The 25,361-nt window shown below is 41.8% G+C and overlaps 1 protein-coding gene across 2 annotated transcripts in view; it reads left to right on the top strand.

The window, feature by feature from the left end:
• Nucleotides 1–25,154, top strand: part of PFKFB2 (6-phosphofructo-2-kinase/fructose-2,6-biphosphatase 2) — a 58,396-nt gene extending 33,242 nt beyond the window's left edge. Inside the window, exons 14-17 of one of the 2 annotated variants that reach the window (XM_060231275.1) lie at nucleotides 1,480–1,553; nucleotides 7,530–7,721; nucleotides 9,749–9,771; nucleotides 24,462–24,543. In XM_060231275.1, coding sequence (XP_060087258.1) covers nucleotides 1,480–1,553; nucleotides 7,530–7,721; nucleotides 9,749–9,771; nucleotides 24,462–24,477 — 305 coding nt within the window. In that variant the 3' untranslated portion in view covers nucleotides 24,478–24,543. Of the gene's footprint in view, nucleotides 1–1,479; nucleotides 1,554–7,529; nucleotides 7,722–9,748; nucleotides 9,772–24,461 lie in introns of both variants that reach the window. The other variant, XM_060231276.1, reaches the window with a different exon arrangement.
• The last annotated feature ends 207 nt before the right edge of the window (nucleotides 25,155–25,361 follow it).

Below are 25,361 nucleotides of genomic sequence, written 5' to 3'. Positions count from 1 at the left end.
TTCCTCCCCTTTTAGTTCTGAAACTAGTTAAACCCAATATTTCTTTGTGTACTGCTTTTACAATACAATCCAATGGCACCATAAGAACTAACAAAATTTAATCTAGCACAAAATTTCATGACTCAGATCTCCATCAGATGCAGTGTTTAGGGTGCCAGGGTTTCCTCTTTTATATTGCTGCTAGAGACTAAGTGCAATACTATAAAGATTTCCACCATTCTTTTTATTTCAGTGAGCTTAGACTGAAGTATCTCTGGACAGAATTGCACTGCAGTTTTTGCAATAATTTTATAGTACTACTAGGAGTAAGACCCATTGTAAAAAAAAATATAACGGGCTCTTGAAGGAGAGTCTGGGCATGTGCCCGCCAGCCTTGCTGTCTTCCCACCCACCCAAGTGAAGGCATTAACTGCCCCCCACTTCAAGCGGAGCTTATTTCTGCTTAGAGAGCAGTTGTAAATCTGAGTGATCTCCTAGGAGGAAATTGCATTTTACCTGTCTGAGGTCCCACCCGTCCACAGGCCCCACCCATTAAATATCCTGAAATTTCCTAACCTGGAGTTGGCAACCCTATCTCCTTCTCTTTATCTGCCCCTCAGACTTAAGCTTTCCATCTCCTTCCCCCCTCCCTGCAGCCTCTACATAAGCTGTCTTTCTCCACAGTGTGTGTGTGGGGAGAGGACCAAAGCAGGTTGCATCATTCTCCTCTCACAATCGTGTGAGGTGGGCTAGGTTAGAAGTCTGTGACTGGTCCAAAATCACTTGGTCAGGTTCCACAGCAAAGACCTGGGTCTGGCAGTGAGTGGCCCCAATGAGTTCTGCCTGACAGGCCTGTAGTGAGACCTTTCAGATCAACAGTCTATCTCTGACAGGCTGTTTAATAGAGAGGAGTCCTCAGCCATTACATCAGCTTACATCATTCTCTCCTCCTCTCCCCCCTTTGATCTGAACAACAGCAACTTTGTGAGGCAGGTTAGACTGGTTTAAAATCACCCAGTCAGCTTCTTCAGCCCTCACCTGGAGACTGGTAACAGTGGATCCCTAGGAGGTCTGTAGTGATACCTTAGGTATTTCCGACCAACCTGGAAAGATATAACTAAAGACCTCTGAGTGAGTGCCCCATAGCCTTGCTGTCATCCCACTCACCCAAGTGAAGGCATTCACTCCCCCCCCCCCCTAGACTTCCTACAACAGGCCCTGAGGAGAAGCAGTACTGATCGGTAAGCTCCGTCATCAGAGAACTGTCTCCCTTGAAGATCAGTGGCCTTCTGCTGCGGTTCTTGCTTGATGGGGCCAGCAGTGAGTGAGGGAGAGCAGAATCAGACAATGGCACAGCAGAGACAGTGTGAGCCAATCCTGTGCAGGCTACATCCAACGAATGAAAATCCAATGCCACCTCGGTTGGGCTTTTATTTATAATTGATGATTTGTTTTTAAAACAATGTGTGGTATTAATGTTGCACTTTGAAATTTATGAAGGTTGTAAGCTGGAAATGATCTCCTTGAATGTGGAAGCTGTGGACACACACCGAGACAAGCCATCCACTGCAACAGTATGTACACTGTACAAAATCTGATCCATTACCCTGAATTGCTTGGATTTAGGTTGTCTAGTCCAGTTAACATCAGCAGTTATACTCCTTGGGACTTTGGCTTCATTGAATTGTGGAGGGGTTGGTGTAAAACCCTTAGAAATCAGTGGGATTTTCTTAGTTTAATTCAGATGACAACTTCACTTAATATTTTTCTGGTATATTTAGCCCTCCCAAAACCATGTGTGTGAAAAATTAATCCAGTTTGTCAAAACAAATCATGGGATGTCACCAGATAAGAATTAGCAAACAAATCAATGATGGGGAAATTCTCAGTTTAAAAAAATAGAGAGAGAGCTATAACATTCTTTAAACACTGTTTAGCAATGACAGGCAGTTTTTTAAAACTTTATTTTAAAAAAAATACAAGTGAATAATTGCATAAGATTAATATTTCTTCTTTTAAAATTGTCATGAAGGTTGTAATTCGTTCTTTGCATTTTCACAGCATTAAATTATGAATGACATTAAACAAAAAAGGGCGTTATTGTATTCCAGATTTGTTTTGTTGGGTCTGGCATTGAGCTCTGGAATGTGAAAGTCACAGCTAGAGTAACCTTCAAACTTTGAGCTTCAGTACCTCACAGTGCAAACCTAAACAGAGTTTAAACCTTAAAAACACATAGACTTCAACCATTTAGGATTGCACTGTCAGTCACCTACTTTTTGATGCCCTTGCTAATTAACTAGATGGCCATCTGACAGCAATGAAGATCCTGTGAATTAAGGGGAAGGTATTTGTGAGTTTCCTGCATTGTGCAGGGGGTTGACCTAGATGACCCTGGAGGTCCCTTCCATTTCTGTGATTCTATGATTCTAACTGAGCTGTAGTCTTTAGATATGTACAAATATACAATTAATATAGGCAGCCATTTACAGAGTACTGATGCATTGCCTGTGTTTATATCCACTGGGGAAACTTGTAATTTTCCTGACTGTAGAACACTGTCAGAGGTTGAGGAGAATTTTACCACACAGCCAGGCCCAGTCAGAAATCTGGGGTAGCAGGAAAGCAGTGAAATCTCATTCCATTCATAACTATAAACCACTGTATTACAGGTAATCTATTTATAGGCTGCTAAAGCAGACAGCAACAACAAATACAAAAGTACCAATAAGTTTTTGTACTCTCCTGATTTTTAACAAAGGATCCTTTATAATCATACAGTAGATATCAATGTCTGTGGTGCAAATCCATGTAGGAGAAAAGAGAAACAAGGTTCAAGATTGAATAATTTTATTAGATCTTCTAGATCTTCTTTGTGGTCTCTGTGCAGGTCACACACTGGGTTTTGGCACCTGTGCCAGGCCTTGCTGGAAGCTTATAGATCACTTTAGATATACCTCCATGGACAACATTCTGCCTCAATTCTGAGGAACAGGCAGTGACTGTCCATGCTTGGCGTTAAGACAGCCCCTGGCCTCCCTCAGTTCCCTTTTTATTGCACTTGCAGTCAGACGTTAGTATCAGCTCTTCTTTACTCCAATGTTATCTCACACAAATTACAACAAAAAGATTGTCAGTTACTCAAACTCATTCCTCTAGACTCTTTCTCCTTCATTTGCAGTGAGAGATCCACCAGCATATGGAAGGGGCGCCTTATTTTAAAAGCAGTGTGGATTGTAATGCGAAGCTATGTGCTTCATCAGGGGATCTAATATAAAGTAAAATACACAATCATAAATTCAATTAAAATATGTATACAGAATAATAATTTAAACATTCTTTTAAAATTAAAATAACTTGTAAACTGAATTAAAACACAAACTGAGTATGATATAGGGTTAATTTACATATTCTCTAGTGTGAAACAAAAATTACATCATTTATAACCACAACTTCCTTAATACTGAGAAACATAAAAGAGCTCAAAAACATTAGTGCAAGGTCTATATCAGAAAGCAGTCAAATAGACAATGTGGCATCCCTTTCACAGAAACTTCAGTGTCTCCCATGTTGAATAACTGGATGAGTTGGGTAGAGCTCACTGTATGTTATAGCCTGGTATGATGCCATATATTCAGGGACCCATTTACCCTTTAAAAGACTACAGATCTCAGAATGCGTTGTCACCATTACTAGATAGTTATAGAAGGTCCAGGTTCAAGGTTATAAACTATGTAATTTTTGTTCTACACTAGAGAATATGTAAAATAACCCTATATCATGCTCATAGTGTGTTTTAATTCAGTTTACAGTTTCATTTTAAAAGAATTTTTAAATTATTATTCTGTATGTCCATTTTAATTTAATTTATGTTTGTATATTTTTCTTTGTATTAGATCTCCTGAGGCAGCATATGGAATGCTAGGGATTAAAAGATCTAATAAAACTCCTCAACCTGGCATATTGTTTCACTTTTCTCCTATCTATATCTTCTTCCTGTCTGCAAATCAGCAATGAGAGTGGGAAACAGTTTGCATGTTATTTCATTAAAGTTGTCAAAATAATAATCATTGTGAAATATACAGTTCTGGTATTTGAGGAAGCAGAATAATTTTTTACAGAGCTGGGCCCAGGGTTCAGTTTACTATCATTTTTAGTCACTTGCTTTGCAAGCAGGATGAAGTTCCTGTGGGGCTCAATGTCACTGTACAGCCAATTGTGTTTAGTTAATCTTAATCCAAAAAAAAGTCCACTTGTAATTCAAGCTATTAATTTAAAATTTAGGCACTTGTTCCTCTTAGCTTCAGTTCTGGGTAGCTGAGCTGCAGCTTACAATGCTTCACAGCAAGAACCAAGAATTTCCAAAGCAATCAGTGCTTTGAATATGCTGCCTTACCTGCGGGTATATAGATTTGCTAGTTTGGCAATTGTAATTTCAGTAAATAAACTTCAGAGCACTGATAACAACTGATGTATTTTATGAGGTCATATTAATGGGACCTGATCTTGATTGCCCAGGCGGGCCTAACCTCATCAGATCTTGGAAGCTAAGCAGGATTGGCCCTAGGATGGGAGACCACCAAGGAAGGTCGCGGCTGCTATACAGAGGCAGACAACAGTAAATCAACTCTCTCTCTTGCCTTGAAAACCCACTGGGGCTGGCATAAATTGGCTGTGACTTGACAACACTTTGTGCCACTAATGAGAACTTTTCCAGTCTTTCAGCATTTTTGCACGAGTTCTTTTAATCAGTTTGTAATGTGAATGCAAATTTTAACTTGGCCAGAATGTTCATTTGCATTACAAAAGTTTTTTTCTTCTTCTACCTAATAAAGCAAGACTCTCCCCTCTGCAGTAATACCTCTCTACATCTCCCCTGTCTCATTAACTGCCAGAGTGGTGCACTGATTGGACTAGATTCTGGGACATCCATGTTCAACTCTCCATGCTGCCATGGAAACTTGTTTGGTAGCCTTGGCCCAGCCACTCTCTCCTACTCTCACCTACCTGCCAGGGATGTTGAGCTCCATGACAGGCTGGTGGGATACATTGGGACACATGGATACACTGGGATTGGGTATAACATTGTTATTTTTGCTAGGATTTGCGTAAAGCAAAAATAAAAACACTAATGAACATGCTATAAGGGAAAATAGCTTTGTTGTCTGTGCAAGTAGCATGACAGGGAAAAGCATGCATGGACTAAGATTTATAACTGCTCCATTTTTAGGAGTTTGGAAAAAATAAAATGTATTTAAAATTAATAAATTAGGCTGCTTCTGCATAGTAACTATTCTCCAGTGTGGACTTATTGACATTGTAAATGTAAAAGCATTTTCAATGGCAACATGGTGTCCACATGGTGTGGATGATTCTCTGGTTTTCCTACCCATCCCTTTGTGCCCTTTGTGCATGTCATCCCCTTCCCCTCACACACACTTTGCTGGAAGGATTTTTGCCAGCTTTTTGAAGAATTGTTAGTTGTTATATCACTAAAGCATATCGCAACAGATATGCCTAGTATGTATATATATATTAAAAAATACCAGCAACAAGCCCTTCTGGGAGGTAAAATGGTGCTGGATATGGTGGAGAGATTCAGAAATCCACACCTTCCTGTCCACATGCGGGCTAACCTGCTTTGACACCAGTGATTTTAGAAACATCAGATGAAAGCAGCTTCTAGAAAGACCAGAGCAAAGGAGGAGAATGAGAGGAGGAAAAATATGTGGGTGATCCAACAAACCCTGCTGCAGTTTGAGAGCCAGGGTGGAGCAAATCTTAGGCTTCAAAAATCATGCAAATGGTATACAATATCATGGACTTGGCACTCTCCTATTCCCAGTTATGTCATTAATTATATTGGACATACACTGTTGTATCAATTTGAGTTTGCTCTAGATTTCAAGTCCAATCCAGAAAGCTAAAAACTAGCTTCTTAAAAACTCAGAACTCCCAAAACAACTCTCACTGTGCTCCCTAAGCAGCCAGAGGAAGTAATGCTGCATCATCACATCCTACCAGTTCCTCTAAGACACAATAGTTGGGTGTGTCAGAAGTCTGCTTAGATACTGAAGGGGTGTTAGCATCCCATCATTATGGCTGCTGGGTTGGCACCACCCTACACCCAAGTATTTGGAACATATGAAGCTCCAGTCCCCTTCCCTTACCATAGGATGCTGCTTTACCTGCAACAGAATTTCTGTTTGCATAGCTACAGCAAAAACCATCCCTTAAGATAAGAATGCCTGTTTCACAATGTGAACAACTGGAATTTATCAAGAAAAATAGTTGAAATCCTCTGATCTGTAAGGGAGCACTATGTTTCTGCATGCCAAAAACTTGAGTACAAAATTGTCCTAGTGGGTCTGTGCTGACCTGGATAGGCTGGGCTAGCCTGATCTCATCAGAGCTTGGAAGCTAAGCAGGGTTGGCCCTGGTCAATATTTGGATGGGCAACCATCAAGGATTATCAGGATTGTGACATGGTGGTAGGTGATGGCAAGCCACTTCTGAATGTCTCTTGCCTTGAAAATCCTCCTGGTCACCATAAGTCAGCTGCATTTTTATGGCACTTTCCACCACCAGTGGAACTGAGGAATTTTTCCCCTGAAGTAACCTGCAGTCATTTCTCAGAAATATTATCCCCTTAGCCTCTCCCCCATAAGAAAAAGTCACTGTTGATATTTATTGAGGGCTTCTGATAAACTATAACATGAGAATTTTCAACAGCTATGAAAATCTAAATTCTGATCAAGACCAGGAAAAAAGAGGTCGCTTTCTGATATTCTCTTTGTATTTGACAGCTGTAAAAATCTTTTAGTTAAAAACTGTTGTTTCAGCTGTTGTACATGCCATTGAGAAGAAAGGAAAGTGAGGATTCTTAGTCCATGACAGTTTCCAAAAGAGTTAAAGGGAAGACTTATTCAGGTTGAAATCCTTGTGGAGAGGAGGACTTAGATATTGTTTTAAGCTACAAGGCCACCAAGTCCCCTTCCCATGGTGGAGAAGCCTGCATATACCCGCATCCTCCTTGATGCATCTCCTGCAAAGTGTGACATAAGGCTTTAAGTAAATAGCTGAACACAAAGTGGTCTGGCATATGTAATCTACCCCTATATTTTCTGAAGGTGAAGTATTGCATAATCTGCAACTGTCATGCATATAGCCACGCACAAAATAAAACCTTATGCTACATCTTAAGGAAGGGAGTTCACGCCTACTACTCCATCACAGGAAGGGAATTGATAGCCCAGTAATGTGTAAAGTATCCCTAAGCCCCAAAAGGATTTCTCCTGGAATTCCTATGCACCGGTTCCACTACAGGAAAGAACACAGTGGCCGAGAAATAAGATCAGGGTACATGTATTGCTGATTGGATGCTTGAGACTACAAATCAGTTATTTTGTCAGAGGGCTCCATGTCAGTCCTGAAAATCAATGTCATATATAGACATGCACGTACATATACAGTGTCTATGCTATTAACTTTGATTTAAAATTTTGTAGTTTGACTTTTCATTCTTTACGGTATCCTCCATTTTCAATCAGAACAACCTTCCAAAGAACCAAACCCCTGTAAGGATGAGAAGGAACAGTTTTACACCATTAGCCAGCTCGGACACAGTAAGGCGTCCTCGCAATTACAGTGTTGGGAGCAAGCCTCTCAACCCAGTGGGGTCTCTGCTGTTCCCAGAGTCTCGGGATGTGGCCGATGAACAGAAGCTGCAAGACGGTGTTCAGGTGGTAAATCCTCTCTCCTAAATTATCAGAAAGCCACATTTGCAATTGATTCAAAGCAGTGCAAAAATTGGGCAAAATTATGAATTTCTCACTGTAGTTCTTCATAATGTAGAATCATTTACCTTTGTCATTCCATTGAAAGTAATTAAAGGTGGGAAGGGTATGCAGTTCTATCCTCTCTGCCTACCAATTATCATTTTAATTAAATTCAGAATGTTAACACTGCCATTTTGAATGCTAGCGGTGTTTTTTATGTTCTTGTTCCACTGGCAAGTCCAAATTATATTTGCTATGTGTAATGCAATGCTATCTTTGAATGTATGAATGTTAACTGAAGGCTACCTTTCAGAAATTCTATCTCTGACATATATTGATCTTTGGATAGAACTACTATAAAAAGTCAGGATTCCAAGAGCCCTTTTGTGTGGGACTAAATGCTTCTGAACGTGCATATCAATTTCTGCTTTTGGAAGCAATCTTTTGCACTACATCTAATGCATTGCTGGAGGTTTCATAGATCTCTTGGTGTATGTGACACACACAGAATACTGAGCAAGTGTTCTTTAATGGCTGTAGAATGTAATGAATGTAGAATTCAAAAATCGTGCACTTTGATTCTTTCATCTTTTAGAATTCCATTATGAACAATTGACTGAAAAGGAATGACATCTTCAACTGCTGCAAAGTTTTTCTTTTACAAAAAACTGCATTTCAGAAACAGAAAAAGTCCCTCCATTTAAGCAATATGTACCATTTTAAAACAAATTGGACAGATACATAAAGCTTTTCACTGGATCCTGTGGAACCTTTTCCTGCAGATACAATGTACTCATAACTTCCTTAGGTGGATAGCCATTATTACTATTCAAAAACTGGTTGTTACCAAGATCCAGGTGGGCAGCCATGTTGATCTGAAGCAGTAGAACAAAGCAGGTTGCACTTTTAATACCAACAAAAACCAAGGCTGCTATACGTGTCCTTTAGACAGGATAAACGTCTTTGCCTAACAAAAATTGAGTGTGCTGTAAAATAAGCTCTTTTTGCAAAATGTGTAATTTTTCTTGCCTTTTTTCTTTTTAATCCAGTGCTTCTAAGGCTACACTGTGCATTCAGATGCTTTGTAGTAGAACAAGGGTATAGATCTGGGCCCCATGTTTACTACATACTGTAGTTGGAGATGCTCCACTAGAACAGTCCCTGGAGTGGTGCTGCAAATTAGCAAATTACATAGAGGCCCCTATTCATTGGCTATGATATCCCACTATGAAGACTCATTTTGTTATGCTACTGTGAGACATGAGATGTCAGGCTTTGCATAGTAATGACAATGACATTAGATTTATATTCTGCCCTCCACCCTGAATCAGAGTCTCAGAGTGGCTTACAATCTCCTTATCTTCCTCCCCCACAACAGACAACCTTTGAGTTGGGTGGGGCTGAGAGAGCTCTCACAGAAGCTGCCCTTTCAAGGACAGCTCTGAGATAGCTATGGCTGACCCAAGGCCATTCCAGCAGCCGCAGGTGGAGGAGTGGGGAATCAAACCTAATATAAGAACAAGAGCAGTGTTAGGGGCAGATTTGTCAAAGGGGGAGGGATATGGCACAAATGAAGCAGGTTCTGAAATCTTGCTTTATTTTATAGAGCTCTTCTGAGCAGGATCAGTACCAGCCTAGTAAATAAGAGTGGGATAACTGACTTGATCTCCAGCAAAGGCGTCATTCTAAAATTGGAGTATGTTGATTGGGGGTGGTAATGTTGAGAAAATAGAGGTACACACTTATTTTTGCACCTTCTGCTACTTTGTTGAAAACTGAAAACTGCCATATATTTAATCATGATAGCTCTTACTTCACTAATTAACGTTAATGGACTTGGGCTTGTGCTATGATTTTGGATATGGCCATCCTAGTCTCCTTGTTCGTGGGGATTGCATCCATTCTCTTTCTGTATGCTGCTCTGCTTTTTGCTTTTTATACCTGCACTGGATTACAGCTTAAGCTTTCGTATGCTATTTTTTTCTTTGCAGCTTCAAGTGGGAAGTGCTTGCCTGTGAGTACCATTGAGAACAGCTTGTACATGTAGTGTGTGTATATACATATGTGTGTGTGTGTATGAATATGAGAGATTATCAGAAGTCCACTTAGAAAGGAGGAATGTATGAAGATAAGGTATCAAATAATGCTCCTGCAAACTAGAAAGCAAAGATTCAGGTAGGGTAAAATATATTATCAGTTACAGAATAATAGCCATTTATATACATTTAAGGTAGAACAAGAATGCTTCAAATCACCAACCTATCTTTAAGTAACACAGTTATAACACAGTTGTTAGGGCCACTTTGCACCTTACGTGTATAGGAATAAGCTGTTTTAACTTTAACAGTGGTTGTGCAACGGATTATGGTTTGTCTACAAGAAATAAGTAAGCAGTTCTTGTCTGCACATAAACCCCAGTTTGTTTGCCTCTTTCCCATCTTGGAGCAAGAAAGACAATCTCATTTGTCGAATTTGCAGCAAACATTGTTTGTAAATGCAGTTATCACAACAAATCATGATTTGAACTAATTGTGGCTACAAACCCTGGCTTGAAATCATAGACTGATACAAACTAATTAACCCTGTTTTGTTTGGACTTCTGCATTCAGACGACGTGACTAACTGAGATTTGATCAAAACACCGGTTGTTGTGATGTTTGAATGCAGCCAAAATGTAAAATGTGAATAATGTTTGCAAAGAACATGTTATCATGTGGATAAATGAATCCACCTTATATTAAATCTGGCTGTTGACCTGTCTACTCCAGTACTTTGTATTCTGACTGTCAGCCAAGGTCTTTCCTCAGGATGCAATTTAGCTCCCTGTTGAGTGTAACAGGCCTGAATTGGCCTATGTGCAATGTTCCCAAACCGCCACATGTTTATTAATTCATTTCCCATTTGTAGGCTTCTGTATTTGGATGAATGATGAATTATGTCAGAAACGGATAGATCACAGTTGTTTTTTCTTCATCAGTCTTACTTTACCAGAGCAAACCAAGACTTCAGTCTTGGACATGAGCATCTTCAAAATGCTAGTGCTAGCTTTGGTATTTGTTCTTCAAACATAAGTTATTTTTATTTACTTGATCTTTCTTAATAAGACTCAAGGAGAATTACAAAATATAAAAACAATTCAATCAGTATAAACCATGCTATAGGGACTAGTATTACAGAATTTGAAAACAATACAAATAGAAAGTGTTACTTTCCATGAACATTGCAGAAAGTGGATTGCAAAGGCAGAAAACACTGCAGTAAAAGCAAGATGAGACATACAACAGACATTGTAATAGACCAGGAGTGGCCAATGGTGGCTCTCCAGATGTTTTTGCCTACAACTCCCATCAGCCCCAGCCAGTATGGCCAATGGCTGGGGCTGATGGGAGTTGTAGGCAAAAAACATTTGGAGAGCTACTGTTTGCCACCCCTGCAATAGACTACAATTCTGTTCTCTTATAAAATAACAGTTCTGGACTGTTCCGTTATACTGCAATTCTAATTCCTTTATAAAAATGCTCCTGAACATTTCTGATTGGCATAAGAAGAGTTGTCATCATAAATATTCCGCTGACACGTATCTGTGAAATGATACAGAAAGATAGTAGAAGTACTTCAAAGAGGCCTGCACCCATTCCAGGGCATTGAGCAACAGTGAAAGGATAGTTCTTTGCTGAAATTGCTCCATGTGCCTTGATATTAAGGAATTTGTTGTGCCTGTACACTATTTTGAAACTCATGTGTGAAGTCCATCCATATGAAGTATAATCCTATCAGCATGCATGAGGGTGGAGTAATATAATGTTTTGTGACCTACTGAAAGATTGTGCATTTGTACAGTGTTGCTTTTAACATGTGCATTTGCCAGTTTGCTGAAGGATCTGTTCTTTCTTTTAAGGAATAAACTTCCTCAAAAGGAAGAAAAGATCCTTCAGCAAATTGGCTAAGGTACAAGTGATCAGTTCCGATGCTGGTCATACAACCTGCTTTCTTTTGGACATGTAGCTGAACCATACAGCACAGGCTTGTGCTAAAGCTAAAGAATATTAAGTGAGAGGGTATGTAAATAGCTTGTTATTTCTCTCTTTTCAAGTAGAAATCAGATGAAATCATTATCTGTGAGCCCCTCTCTTTGTTACCAAGTCTGATAGTCAAAGGAAAGAGGCCTTTGCTGCAGACCTGTACAGAACCACCCATCTGTTATTTTCTTCTTCTTACATAGTTGGCTATGATGACACTATGCTCACCTGTATTCCCTTTGGCTGCACTGCGGGAAAACTCTCTTAGGGCGTTTTCACACTGACCTTACTCGGGAGCGACGTCCCTCTTCACCGCGCAGCGTCTGCGCGGATTTCGTACTAATTGCTCCGCAGAACCCGGAAGAGCCGCAAAGTCCCATGGCTTTTGCGTCACAAATGTAAACTGGCTTTTGGCAAAAGCCGCAGGACTTTGCGGCTCTTCCGGGTTCTGCAGAGCAATTAGTGCGAAATCTGCGCAGACGCTGCGCGGTGAAGAGGGACGTCGCTCCTGAGTAAGGTCAGTGCAAAAACGCTCTTAATATACCACCTTTTTCCATTTTACATTTGAACTCATGGTCAGCTCTTAATATTTTTGAATGTGTGTGTGTTTCAGTTCTTTGACACTGTTGGTGTTGTGTGAAATTGTGTGTGAATGATTTTTGGTTGCATTTTGTTCCATGATAGTGTGGAATTTCAGCTTTGCTTGCCCCTAGGGATGATTGTGAATGGTTCATTGTAATGTTCATAACAGTAGTTTTATCAACCGTTTATGGAATGCAGCTTTCCTGGTAACTTGCCATTTTGTAGTTACTTGCTGCTCTATGGCTGTGAGTGGTTGACCCTGGAATAGAGAAATACTTTTTGTTAATGTGTTCAGGCATAATCAATTATTTACTGTCTATGATGCACTTTAGAAATTTGCACCATTTCTGTGATATGCCTTAATGAGAACATTCTCAAAAGAAATGGAAGATTATTTGCCTATACAACATCCTTTATTTTTTGCCCTGATTTACCTAAAGTGTTTTGACTTTGTCTATTGCTGTCCTGGGAAAATGTTTGTGTTTCTTGTACATAAATATTTAACTCCTTCCATCATTGCAAACTTAGGTTTAAACAAAAATCTTGATAAACTCTAGATTTGTGAACTTGAATTTAGCCAACTTCTATAAATTTGGTCCTGTGCTGGCAGAAACTGAACGGGGACAGTATATTCAGGCAGGATAGTGAAGCATCTGGGATTCTGGGTTGTATACAGCATTGATACCATGATACCAATTAATAGTTTAGAAACATGTTTAAAGGTGTCTAATAATAAAGGAGCAGAAAGGTGAGATAGTGGCCAGGAAGAGGAACAGCATGAGACTTCCACCTTGATCCATCATATAAATCCTATACCTCTTCAATGGGTGCAAAATATTTTGCATGTAAAAACAAGACATGAAGTACTATGACAGATCCTGGAATTATACTTTTCTGTTTGCATCACTAGCAGGAGATGGTGCAAATAGCTACTAATCCAGACATACCCTCAGCTACAGGGTATGTAGTCTACCATCTTCGGTGGATAAGGCAGTTGATTCCATTCCTCGAGCGCAGTGACTTGGCAACAGTGATCCATGTGATGGTCACCTCAAGAACAGATTACTGTAATGCCCTCTACATAGGGCTGCCCTTGACTCAATTCTGGAAGCTGCAACTAGTGCAGAATACAGCGGCCAGGTTGTTATTGGAGCTGCCTGTATGGGTGCACATTCAACCTTTGCTGCAAACATTGCACTGGTTGCCTGTGGTGTTCTGGATTCACTTCAAGCTGCTGGTTTTAACCTTTAAAGCCCTATATGGCCTGAGGCCTGCTTACTTTTGAGACCACCTTTCCCCATACGTATCCCAGCAGGCACTATGCTCAGGCTCTCAAAATCTTTTAACAATTTCTAGGCCAAAAGAAGTGTGGTGGGCCACCATCAGGGCCAAGGCTTTTTCTGTGGCAGCCCCAATTTGGTAGAATGCACTTCCAGAAGAAATTAGAGCTCTGCGGGACCTGGTACTGTTCCACAGGGCCTGCAAGACTGAACTCTTTTGGCTTGCATTTAACACCTGAGGCAGGCAACCGCTATAATTATAAAATTTACATCATAGCTCTAAGAGCCTGACCGGCACTATAACAACATCTGAGCGCCAACGTAACAGTAGTAATAATGTCAGCAATATGTAAGCGCCAAAGCAATAATAGCAGCGATGGTAAACAAATCTTGGATGACCAGCTTATAGTTTTGTAAATTGTTATATTGTTGTTTTATTTTATTGTCTTGTTTTTAAGCTGAATTGTTGTTTTAAAATGTTGTTAGCAGCCCTGAGCCCGTAAGGGGAGGGCGGGATACAAATCTAATTAAATAAATAAACAAACAAATGTAGGGAAACTGAAAGCAGAACATTTTAAATTCACAGTTCCACTAGTAACATGTTGAGTGAGAAATTATTTTATGGACTATCAAGTGGGAGTCAGATGTTTCAATTATTTTGAAAGAAAATTCACAATATAATGTTCTCTTTGACTAGCCTGAAATATATAGACATCACCATTAATATATTTTTACCACTCATCAGCCATATATGATTGTGTGACTGTAAGGTGGTTCAAGGCAACCAGGTAGATAGTCATTGTTAAGTGATCTTGTGATAACATATATGTATTTAATTTCTTTTATATCATTTCTGTTTAATTATTTTACTTCATCAAAAGGGGATATTGCCTTTTTATCCCTTTAAGTGAGGAGGAGTGTTACACAAGCACTATCTACCTAGCCCTGGTATATCTTACACTTCATACTTCTTGCTTAACCAGTAACAGCTGTGTGCTTCCATGCTGCAAAACCCAGATGCATGTATGTGGTGTTGGCAGCTGTAAATTCTTTGCTCAGGAACAATTTCAGCAGTGGGAGAACAGTCAGTAATGCAACAGCTAGTGGAAGGAAGGATGGGTGGACTGGGTGCTATATCAAGAGAACCAGATCACTTTGAGAATGCTGAAAAACTGTAAGATAAGCCCTGAGGAAAAAAACAACTATCTAATTGTACAAACATATGATTGCAAAGTTTATGTCTCAAATATTAATCTGCCACTATTATGAATCTAGAAAGATTTCCATACCAATTACTCTTGGACAGAGCACATTTAGTCTTAGTCTAAAGACAGAGGTGGGGAAGAGACTGAGATATATTGCACTCTTTTTGATTTACCCAACTTTTCAGGATTATCCAGTGAGAGTACTATTCTGTATCCTGAATGCAGGACCTTTTTTGTAGAAAAGGCCCAGCAGGAACTCATTTTCATATTAGACCACACCCCCTGACATCACTATTTTTAGCATGGGTCTTTTTTGTAGAAAAAGCCCAGCAGAAACTTATTTGCATATTAGGCCACACCCTCTGATGTCAAGCTAGCCGGAACTGCGTTCCTGTGCGTTCCTGTTCAAAAAAAGCCCTGCCTGAATGTATTAAGAACATAAGAGAAGCCATGTTGGATCAGGCCAATGGGCCATCCAGTCCAACACTCTGTGTCACACAGTGGCCAGAAACAAACAAACAAAACCAGGCGCCAACAGGAGGTCCATCAGTGAGGCCAAAACACTAGAAGCCCTCCCACTGTGCCCCCCCAGCACCAAAAATACAGAGCATCACTGCCCCAGACAGAGTTCCAACAGTGCACATTGTGGGCAGTCTGTCCAAACAACCATCTTAGAACTCATCCTGTAATATCCATGCTCAAGAAGTCCAAAGCATATCCATGCTCAAGAAGTCCAAAGCAATAGATGCCATAACAAACCAATATTTTTTTTATTGAAATACTGTCCAAGACATGTTTTTTTCCCTGTCAGAGTCAAAACCCCAATAACCTTTCCCATTTTGTGGGTAAATCAAAAATTGAAGTAAGTGTAGAATAGTTTACTATTTGTTGAATGAAGTAAAATAATCTAGACCAGCACTCTACTTTATGTTAAATAATAGTTGTAAATTGCTGAATAGCTCCTGGTATAATTATTTTCCAGTATTCTAAGTACCATATCAAGAATGGAATGCTAGGATCTCTGTCTATTTTAAACTGTTAAAAGCCAGTCTAATTGCACTGCAAGTTGCCACTCATATGATCCATGATATTGTTAGTCTGCTGTTCTCCAGTGGCCCTAGAAGTGATCCATTCCTTGACTCCTGGGATCACAGCTCCTCCTCTCTGTGGGCAGGGCCAGCAGACTTGAATCTGGAGGGGAGGTGCTTGACCCTCTGCTTCCAGTCTGTTTGGCCCTGCCTTAGAGCAGGACGTGCCAGCAGAGCTCTAGGCTCTTTGCCCAGAGGACCAAAAAAAAGACTAGGCGCTCGAGCGCTGCGCACAGAAGAAGAGAGCGGGGATCCCCCCCCCACCCGCCGACGTTGGAATCCGCATGGCTTTGATTGCTGCTTCCTACGGTCCGCGGCCCCGCAGCATGCAGGGAGACTGCAGACCAACCCCCCCCCCCCCCGGTTCCCACGCCCAGTGTGAGGGCACCGCGGCAATCCCGGGGACCTGCTGGCTGGCGGCTGAGCTGGGAGAGAACCCTCGGCACCGCGCAGCCCTTCCAGTCCGTCGGACTCAGAAAGGGAGAGAGGCATGCCTCAGACCAACAGCAGCGGTAACCGGCAGCAACTCAAAGCACTTCAGAGGAGCCTGGTAAGAACTTCCCAGTAGGGAAGTCGGGGAGCACAGCCTCCATGTGGGGTGAGGAGGTCGACCAGGGTCTGTCCCCACCATCTTTCTACCCCCCCTTCTTACCCTTCCCCCCTCCCCTCTTTCGTCCCTTCATCTTATGCAAAGAAAAGGAGGTTTTTTGCTGCTAAAGGGACAGGAAAGAAGTACAGGGTGGAAAGGAACCACATTGCATAGAGGGATCTGAAGCCAAAGGGGCTATAGCCACTATTGGTTTCCCAGTGTGGTGGGGAAGGTGGAAACAGGGCTGTGTTTAGGTGGGAAAGCAGCCATCTTCTATCTTCTTTCACTTTCAGTTATAGAACCTCAAGATAGCCACCCTCTCTAATTTTCCCAAGGGAACATTCATGGAGGATGCCACATACGATTTGGAGCTTGCTGACTCCCCTATCCAGGAAGATGGAACAGATGCCCAAGCTATGGATCTTGCAGGGGAGGATGCTAAAGCCAATTTGTTTTCTTGGATTCAACAACTGGTCAGAAGGAAGGTTCAGAACGCTTCTCTAGCAAGCCCTCAGCCAGAAACCCCACCCGAGAAAGCTTCCAAACAGAAGCATAAAGAGGAATTCTGTCCCCCTGGCCCTTCCAAACGAAGAATGACGGGGTCAAACAGCATCTCAGTCCCAAAGCCCTGCTTATTCAGATCAGGAGGAGGATTCTGACATCTCTGAGGACTGCCTGCCTAACGATGATGGGGAACTTTCAGAGGAAGATAAGAGACCATTGCTGCCAATCATTCTAAACTTTTTCCCCAGAACATTTACACGCGCCTGTTACCTAAGGTCATCAGGACTCAGTACACACCCAAGGACAAGGAGGAGGAAGATATAGACTTCCCAGTGGGAGATGAAGTCACTATTCCCAAATCCAATTACAAACCCCTTCAAGTCCCATTGCCAGCAGATCTTTTCTCTTATCATCAAAGCTGAATGGGAACATCCTGCGAAGCCCAAAGCTGCTACTTCTACCTTTTCTAAATTCTACTAATTTATTCCTGAAGCAACCAGACGGCTGAAACTGCCTATTGTGGACGACTCAGTCAACAGCCTGGCTTCTAATTCTATTCTCCCAATGGATGCTGATGGGATGCCAAAAGACTGACAAGAGAATAGAACAGGCACTCAGAAGGGATTTTGAAACATCCTCCAACTCCCTCAGCTACAGCCTCCCTCTTCTGCAGAGCCTCCTGTATCTGCAGCTCTCCAAAAGGGACGACCTTCCCAAAGATGTGAAATATGTCTTGAAGAAAGCCACCTTGGCTAATGCTTTTGTAGCAGATTCCACCTTAGAGCCAGTACAGCTATTGGCCAGAGCAATGGCATCCGGCGTCACTGCTCGCAGGAACACATGGCTGCGGAATTGGGATGCCGACCCCTCCGCTAGAGCAAAGGTGGCCGCAGTTTCTTTTAAAGGAGGTTTCCTCTTCGGAGAAGCACTGGACAGATACCTGATAGAAGACAGGGATAAAAAAAAGGTCCTTCCCTCCAAGAGACAAGAAAATAGGAACAAGCGTAGATTTCAGTCCTTTCGGGATAACAGGAGGGACTCCAGACAAAACACCCACAAAACCTACAGACAAAAATGGTAACCCTAGACGAGAGATAACAGAACCTTTCTCGGGAAAGCAGAGTCCCTCCTCCAAGGGACCAAAAAAGAACACCTCAGCATGACTACGCCAAGTCTGCACCCCACACAGGAATCAGGGGACGTCTCCAAAGCTTTGCACACAGATGGCACCAGTCAGTCTCAGACAAGTGGGTTCTGGATACAGTGACCAATGGCTACTCACTGGAATTTCACTCCATCCCCAGAGGCCATTATCTGGAAGTCCTCAGGTCTCAATCCCCCGAAAAACTTTGTTTGCTTCTGCTCACCATTGACCATCTTGTCAGCATAGGAGCGATAGAAGAGGTTCCTCAAGAAGAAAAATTTCAGGGAGTTTACTTGGTCTTCTTCATTGTTCTGAAGAAGAATGGGGATGTCTGTGGTATCCTGGACCTGAAGTGGGTGAACAAGCGCATCGTGACAAGGAAATTTCGAATGGAAACCCTGAGGTCCATTCTAGCCTCCATACAGCAAGGAGACTTCATGACATCAATCGACCTATCGGAAGGTTACCTCCATATTCTGATATTGCCTTCTCATTGCAGGTTTCTGAGGTTTGCCTATGCTGGGCATCAGTTTGCAGTACCATGCACTCCCGTTTGGTCTCATGTCATCTCCCAAAGTGTTTACCAAGGTCCTGGTGACACTAGTGGCAGTCCTTCGGCTTCAGGGCATGTCTCTGTTTCTGTACCTGGATGACATTCTGGTAAAGGACCATCTTGGGAGCAGACCAGAGTATTTCTGGAACAGACCATTTCAACCCTGTCCTACCATGGGTTTGTCATCAATACTCAAAAGAGTTCGCTGGTACCAACTCAGACCCTGATCCACTTGGAGGTACAGATCAATACCCTGAGGGACAGAGTTTTCCTCACTCAGGAACAGAGGTGCAAGCTGTCAGATCTTCTGACCCGCGTATCCAGGGGGAAGACAGAGGACCTCATAGTCCTAGCACAACTCCTGGGAATGCTAGTGTCCTGCCAGGATGTGGTGCAGTGGGCTTGTTCCCACACTCAGCCTCTACAGATTTTTCTTTGACCCTTCCAGAAGGAAATCAGCCTAAAGAAGTCTCTGAAATTGAAAATTCTGACACACTTAAAACAAGTCCTACGCTGGTGGATGGCCCTCAACTGCTTCACACAGGGACAAGTGATGAGGGACCCGAAGAGATTGGTAGTGACGACCGATGCGAGTCTCTTTGGTTGGGGAGCCCATCTAGCGGGAACAGTAACCCAGGGCAAGTGGTCGGTACAGGAATCCACAGAAAGTATCAACTTGCTGGAACAAAGGGCTGTAAGGTTAGCCTACTAAAATGCGGCAAGATACGTAGAGGGGAAACACGTGCTAATACAGATGGACGATATGATAGCCAAGGCCTATGTTAACAAGCAAGGGGAAATGAGATTCAAGACACTACATGCCGAAGCAAAACTTCTTTTCCAGTGGGCAGAAAACCACTTCTTGTCCATCACGCAACACATGTGGCCAGTCAGGACAACACATTAGCGGATTGGCTGAGTCGCCAATCCTTAGACCAATCAGAATGGTCCCTCCATCATCAGTCTTCCTTCAAATTTGCAGGTGATTCGGAATGCCAGAAGTCGACCTGTTTGCATCAGCACAGAATCACTAGGTGGACAAGTACTTTTCCAGAACACGAAGCAAGTGATGAGGAAGTAGAGGGTCAAGGACATAGATGCCCTAAATGGGGACTGGCCCATGGCTCTACTCTATGCCTTTCCACCCTTTCAGATTCTGCCCTGGTTTCTACAAAGCGTTCAAGAACAGAGGGCAGAAGTAATTGTGGTGTCTCCCAGAAGGCTGTGGTTTCAGGACCTACAGAGGCTCTCAGTGGATCCAGTGTGAAGATTGCCACTATGCCCGGATCTCCTCACTCAAGGGAGCCTAACTCACCCACAACCAGAATTACTCAATCTCACTGTTTGGAGCTTGAGAGGCAACAGATAGCCTAGGGTACCCCAAGGAGGTAATTGATACCATGCTCTCCTCCAGGAGAACTTGCACTAATAGAGTATATAACCTGACTTAGCAGGTGTTTGGGTCATGGTGTACAGAGAGGATTGACCCCATGTCAGCAAAGATTGCTACGATCCTTGCATTCCTTCAGTCTGGATTGGACAAAGGCCTTAGTACCAGTACCCTTCGTAGGCAGGTGGCAGCCATCTCTGCAATTACGGGGGCGAAGAAGGGAAGATGTATTTCTTTCCATCCCCACATTAGGTGTTTCCTTAAAGGGGTTTCCCAAATTGATCCGCCTTAGGTTCACCAGTTTCCTTCATGGAACCTGAACACGGTTCTAGACGCCTTGTGCCACAAACCTTTTGAACCTATGGCATCGTGCAGTCTCAAATTCCTTACCTTTAAGATGGGTGTTTTTAGCTAGTATTACCTCAGTATGCAGGGTATCAGAAATTCAGGCCCTTTCTAGTCATAAGGAACTCTGTGTGTCCCATCAAGATAAAGTAGTACTTCGCCCAGATCCAGCCTTCACTCCCAAAGCTAATTCAAGCTTTAATCAGAGTGAGGATATAATCTTGCCTCATTCTGTCCGAACCCAGTGCATGATAAGGAAAAGCTGTGGCATTGCCTAGACGTCCGCAGAGCATTGAGTTTTTACCTAGACAGGACTAAGGAAATCTGCAAGACCAAGTCCCTTTTTGTTTCCTTTAGGCAGGCTGCTATAGGTAGTAGAATTTCTTCTGCCATGATTAGGAGATGGATTAGGGGTTGTATAATTGAGGCTTACAAAGCAAAGGGCATAGAACCCCCGCAGGGAGTTACAGGTCATTCCCTCAGGAGGGCAGCTACTTCAGCAGTATACCGATCGTTTCCCTCTATGGAGGTAGTTTGTAAAGCTGCCACATGGAAATCAAACCATTCTTTTACAAGGCACTATAGGATTGACAAATTTACTTCTGTTGAGGCTGCCTTTGGTAGAAGGGTACTTCAGCACGCTGTCTAACTGAGAAGCTGAGGAGACCCACCCAGGGACAATGCTTTTTTACATCCCAGGAGTCAAGGAATGGACCACTCCTGGGACCACTGAAGAACGGAAGATTCTGTTCACTTACCATGAAGTCTTCCTTCTCTGTGGTCCCAGAGTGGACAATCCTACCCACCTGTTCTGTACTGTGGTCCCAGAGTGGTCCATTCCTACCCACCTCAGTTTCTGTACTGATCTGGGTTCTGAATGTTTCACAGTTTGCCCCACCCTGTGTTGGTAGGGTGAATCCCAGGGGTGGGGCTTGGCCCTAGATAGTCTAGGTGCTAGTTAGGGAGAGAGTGTTGTTTTGTTTTTCTCTCCTTGTTATGTAGTGTCAGTTATGTACAGGGAGGTGTGATGGCTTGAAGACTGACTGGAAGCAGAGGGTCAAGCACCTCCCCTCCGGGTTCAAGTCTGCTGGCCCTGCCCACAGAGAGGAGGAGCTATGATCCCAGGAGTCAAGGAATGGACCACTCTGGGACCACAGAGAAGGAAGACTTCACGGTAAGTGAACAGAATCTTCCATTATGCTACTTATAGAAGTTGACCATTTGTGTGTGCAGTTCATGCTTGTGATATGCCAGGTGTATGGTTCGACCTGACTTTCATATTTGAGAGGAGAGGATCTCATAAGATGCTAGGCTAGAGTACAGTAGTCCAGGAGACAATGCAAGAGGCATTATATTATCACAGGATTGAATATTTCTGTTTGTTCATCCAAAACATATTGGGCTTGGCTTTCAGGCAGTTCATTTCAATAAACTCTTAGCACTCTTTGAGGTCCTTTTTTCTCATTTTATCCAGAGTGTTGTTACGTTGTGGTCATTCCCAGAGATTTGTGGGATCTGAGCCTGAACAGTTATAGGAAAGATTACATTAATAGCGTGATGGTTCCAGAAAGAATCAGCTGAACTTTTTAACAGTGTGTTGTTTGTTTTGTAGTAAGGTTTTTATCTGACATATCATCTATGCTTGGGATAGCCAATCAAGTTTCAGACTGGAGGGCAACATGCATTGCTTTCCTTTACTTTCTAATGATAGAAGTGAAATAGTAATGAGACCATAGCACGTATATTTGAACACTTATTTGTATGATAGAAGCAAAGTGGCTGTTTTACCAAAGCTTCAATATCACACAAACCTAAGCAGTTATGACGCTGTATTGTACTATAAATAACAGCAATAATGTTTGGATATGATCAAAAAGGGACTTCCTTAAGTTGGCATTTTTGCTCCTTAAGAGAAGCTGTCCCTTCTTCTAAGTTATTCATTTTGTCCACACATTTTCTGTATAAGCCACATTTTGGGAGTGCCAGAACAAGAATTAGATTCAATTTGTAAGTTACCAAGTGCCTTTTGCTATAGCAAGAAACACACTGATGTTTGCAATATTTATTTATTTAGAACATTTCTATGGCAGCTCTTCAGACAACCTGTTTGAGGTGGATTTTGTCTTGAGTACAGTGGAATTACATAAAATGGTACTAGCAATAGACAGTGATAAAGAGATGGCAGTATGCTTACATCCTATGTCGTTCTGTTCTCAAGATAACCAAATTAATTGTGCATGAAGCCTAAGATCACTGTTAAGTCTCTTGTATCATTTGGTGTTGTCAGGAAAAATATCTGAAACCCTACCATGCCATTATGTCGTTATGTATCTGTGACTGTGACCATCTTTATGTTCACATATAAAAACTGTTACATTGAGAATGTAAGCACATAGGAAAAGAATCAGTTCTTTCCAACCGATATTACTGTGATTAAATATTCTGCTGTGTATCAGTTCTATATAAAATAGTGTGCTCAAGCCACTAATATATTCCCCATTTACTAGAAACCGTATTAGATTGGGGGTGTGATCACACACACTAAATAATGCACTTTCAGTTCACTTTCCAACTGGATTTTGCCGGTTCACACAGCAAAATCCAGTTGGGAAGTGGATTGAAAGTGCATTATTTAGTTTGTGTGATCATAGCCCCAGTATATAAATAATGTCTATTGACTGTCTGGTGTTTGATTAACATGTTTGTATTTTATAGTACTGAATATTAATGATGGTCATCAGTGATGCAATGGTTCTGCACATTTTTTGCCATGTATTAATGACAAAAGTAAAATTGATTAGTGATTTTAAATATTGATTTTAAAGCGTCCATGGAGGGTAGGAGAGGAGAAAAGAGGAATTAAGGATCCAGGCTTTAAAAAGAGCGGACTAGCAAGGTTCGTTTAGCAAACCATTTATAAATGTACATAAGCAACATCTGAATTGCAAGTTGATTCCAAGTCCCCTACCCTCCATGGTCTTTTCTTCATGTGTTATTTTTTGTGTAAGTGCCAGTGTTGTGTCATCTTTTTCCTTTCTGTACATATTTTGCTGCTTCTAGTAGTTGCTCTGGTATTTCATTGCTGTATCCACTGGCTTATTCCTGAGTGCTTTAAAAGTGAAGACGACGACATTGGATTTATATTCCGCCCTCCACTCAGAGCAGCTCACAATCTCCTTTATCTTCCTCCCCCACAACAAACACCCTGTGAGGTGGGTGGGGCTGAGAAGCTCTCTCAGAAGCTGTCCTTTCAAGGACAACCTCTGCCAGAGCTATGACTGACCCAAGGCCATTCCAGCAGGTGCAAGTGGAGGAGTGGGTAATCAAACCCAGTTCTCCCAGATAAGAGTCCACACAGTTAACCACTAAACCAAACTGACTCTCTTTTGTGCAGGGAAATAAACTGGATTATAGAGTGATGAAATATCAAAGCAACCACTAGAGGAAGCAAAGGTGGTCTCTTTGATTATATTGTGGATTCCTAAGGTAGTCTCTCTGATTATATTGTGGATCCAAAGTTCTGTTGCATTGATATTCTTAAGAATCAACGAGCGTCTTTCAAGCTGGAAGGATAGCTACAATTTTTTGTGCCTTATCAATGTTAGGCTTATAAACAGTCAAGATTTAGGGCTATGTGACTTATAACCAGTAATGAAAGGGGAAAGATATGTGTTACAGGTCCTAGGCATTTTAGGACTAAATTTCCTTAGGGTAGAAATGGTGGCATGAGGAAGAGTATGCGTATATAAGGAAAGGGGAAATGGCATGGAGAGTTTGGAATCTGGGTGGATAAATTGAAAAGGTCTCTAGATTGGCAATACAATGAGCCAGTAACTTTAGAACAAGTGCCAATTTCACATGGCCTTAAAAACACTGTTTTGTCAAATGATGCAGTATGCTGTGAGGATTATAGAAGAAAATCAGATTGTGATCCAGAATGTCAGCTGGATAGTCTCAAGATCTAATTTCTCTTTTCTTTTTTTGTGTTTGGTTTCTCCTTTCTAGAGAACAGCTGGTTTAGCAATGTAGAAGTATTCCATTTGTGTATTGAAAATCGACATGAAGGTCTCAGGAAATACATCAACTTGGACTGGTACTCTGTACATTTGATGGAAGTCCTTCCATTTGATGGAAGCTACTGTCTTGCGGGCTATAAAACATGGTGGACATGTTAGTTTTTTTGATCAATGAAATGTGATCTCCCATATTTCTTTTTTTTAAAAATCAGTGGTAATAGTGAAATTTTTCAGTGTGATAAATGCTCCTGCAAGCTGTCTTTGCACGCCTCAAGTCCTTGTGATGCACTTATAGTATGATGAAGTTACAGTGCAAATTTATACCAGGTTCAAACTTGTTTAAGCATCATGGCCACAGCCAAGGGATACTATGTGAGGTATTTGTGGCCCCAGTACCAAGGAGAGAGCATGGTGGAGGCCGCTGAAGGGTAAAGGGGAGTTCCCTCAATCCCCATTTTAGGACCCAAATTAAGCAAGGTAACACTGTCAGAAAACAATCAGCATTCCTGCAATGCTATAGTTCTGGGAAGGAATGCCATAAAAGTTAAACTGGTTTCAGCCCAGCTTAAATTTGTATCATGGGATGCCTTCACTGTGCTGTGCTGCCTAGAAAAATTCTTTTTCTGATTCTGGAAATTAGTATATAGGGGCTACATGCATGTGTAGGTAATCTCCTGGCATGTCTCCCTTCACTTTACTATATACTTTACAATTCCAGTGTCATTCATATTGGACCCTTATATCCTGGAAGCTCATAGATTGAGTGCCAGCTGTGATTGTCACCCTTATTGCTTTAACCTGTAGTATTATTTACTCGGCCTACTAGCAACACTGCAGAAAATCACAACAAAATCTATTGTCCAGTCTTCACATATTTACTCAAAAGCCC

Source organism: Heteronotia binoei, chromosome 2 (assembly GCF_032191835.1).
Source record: "Heteronotia binoei isolate CCM8104 ecotype False Entrance Well chromosome 2, APGP_CSIRO_Hbin_v1, whole genome shotgun sequence".
Lineage (NCBI taxonomy): Eukaryota > Metazoa > Chordata > Lepidosauria > Squamata > Gekkonidae > Heteronotia > Heteronotia binoei.
The sequence above is the reverse complement of the archived record's forward strand: the minus strand, read 5'-3'. Positions and strand labels throughout refer to the sequence as shown.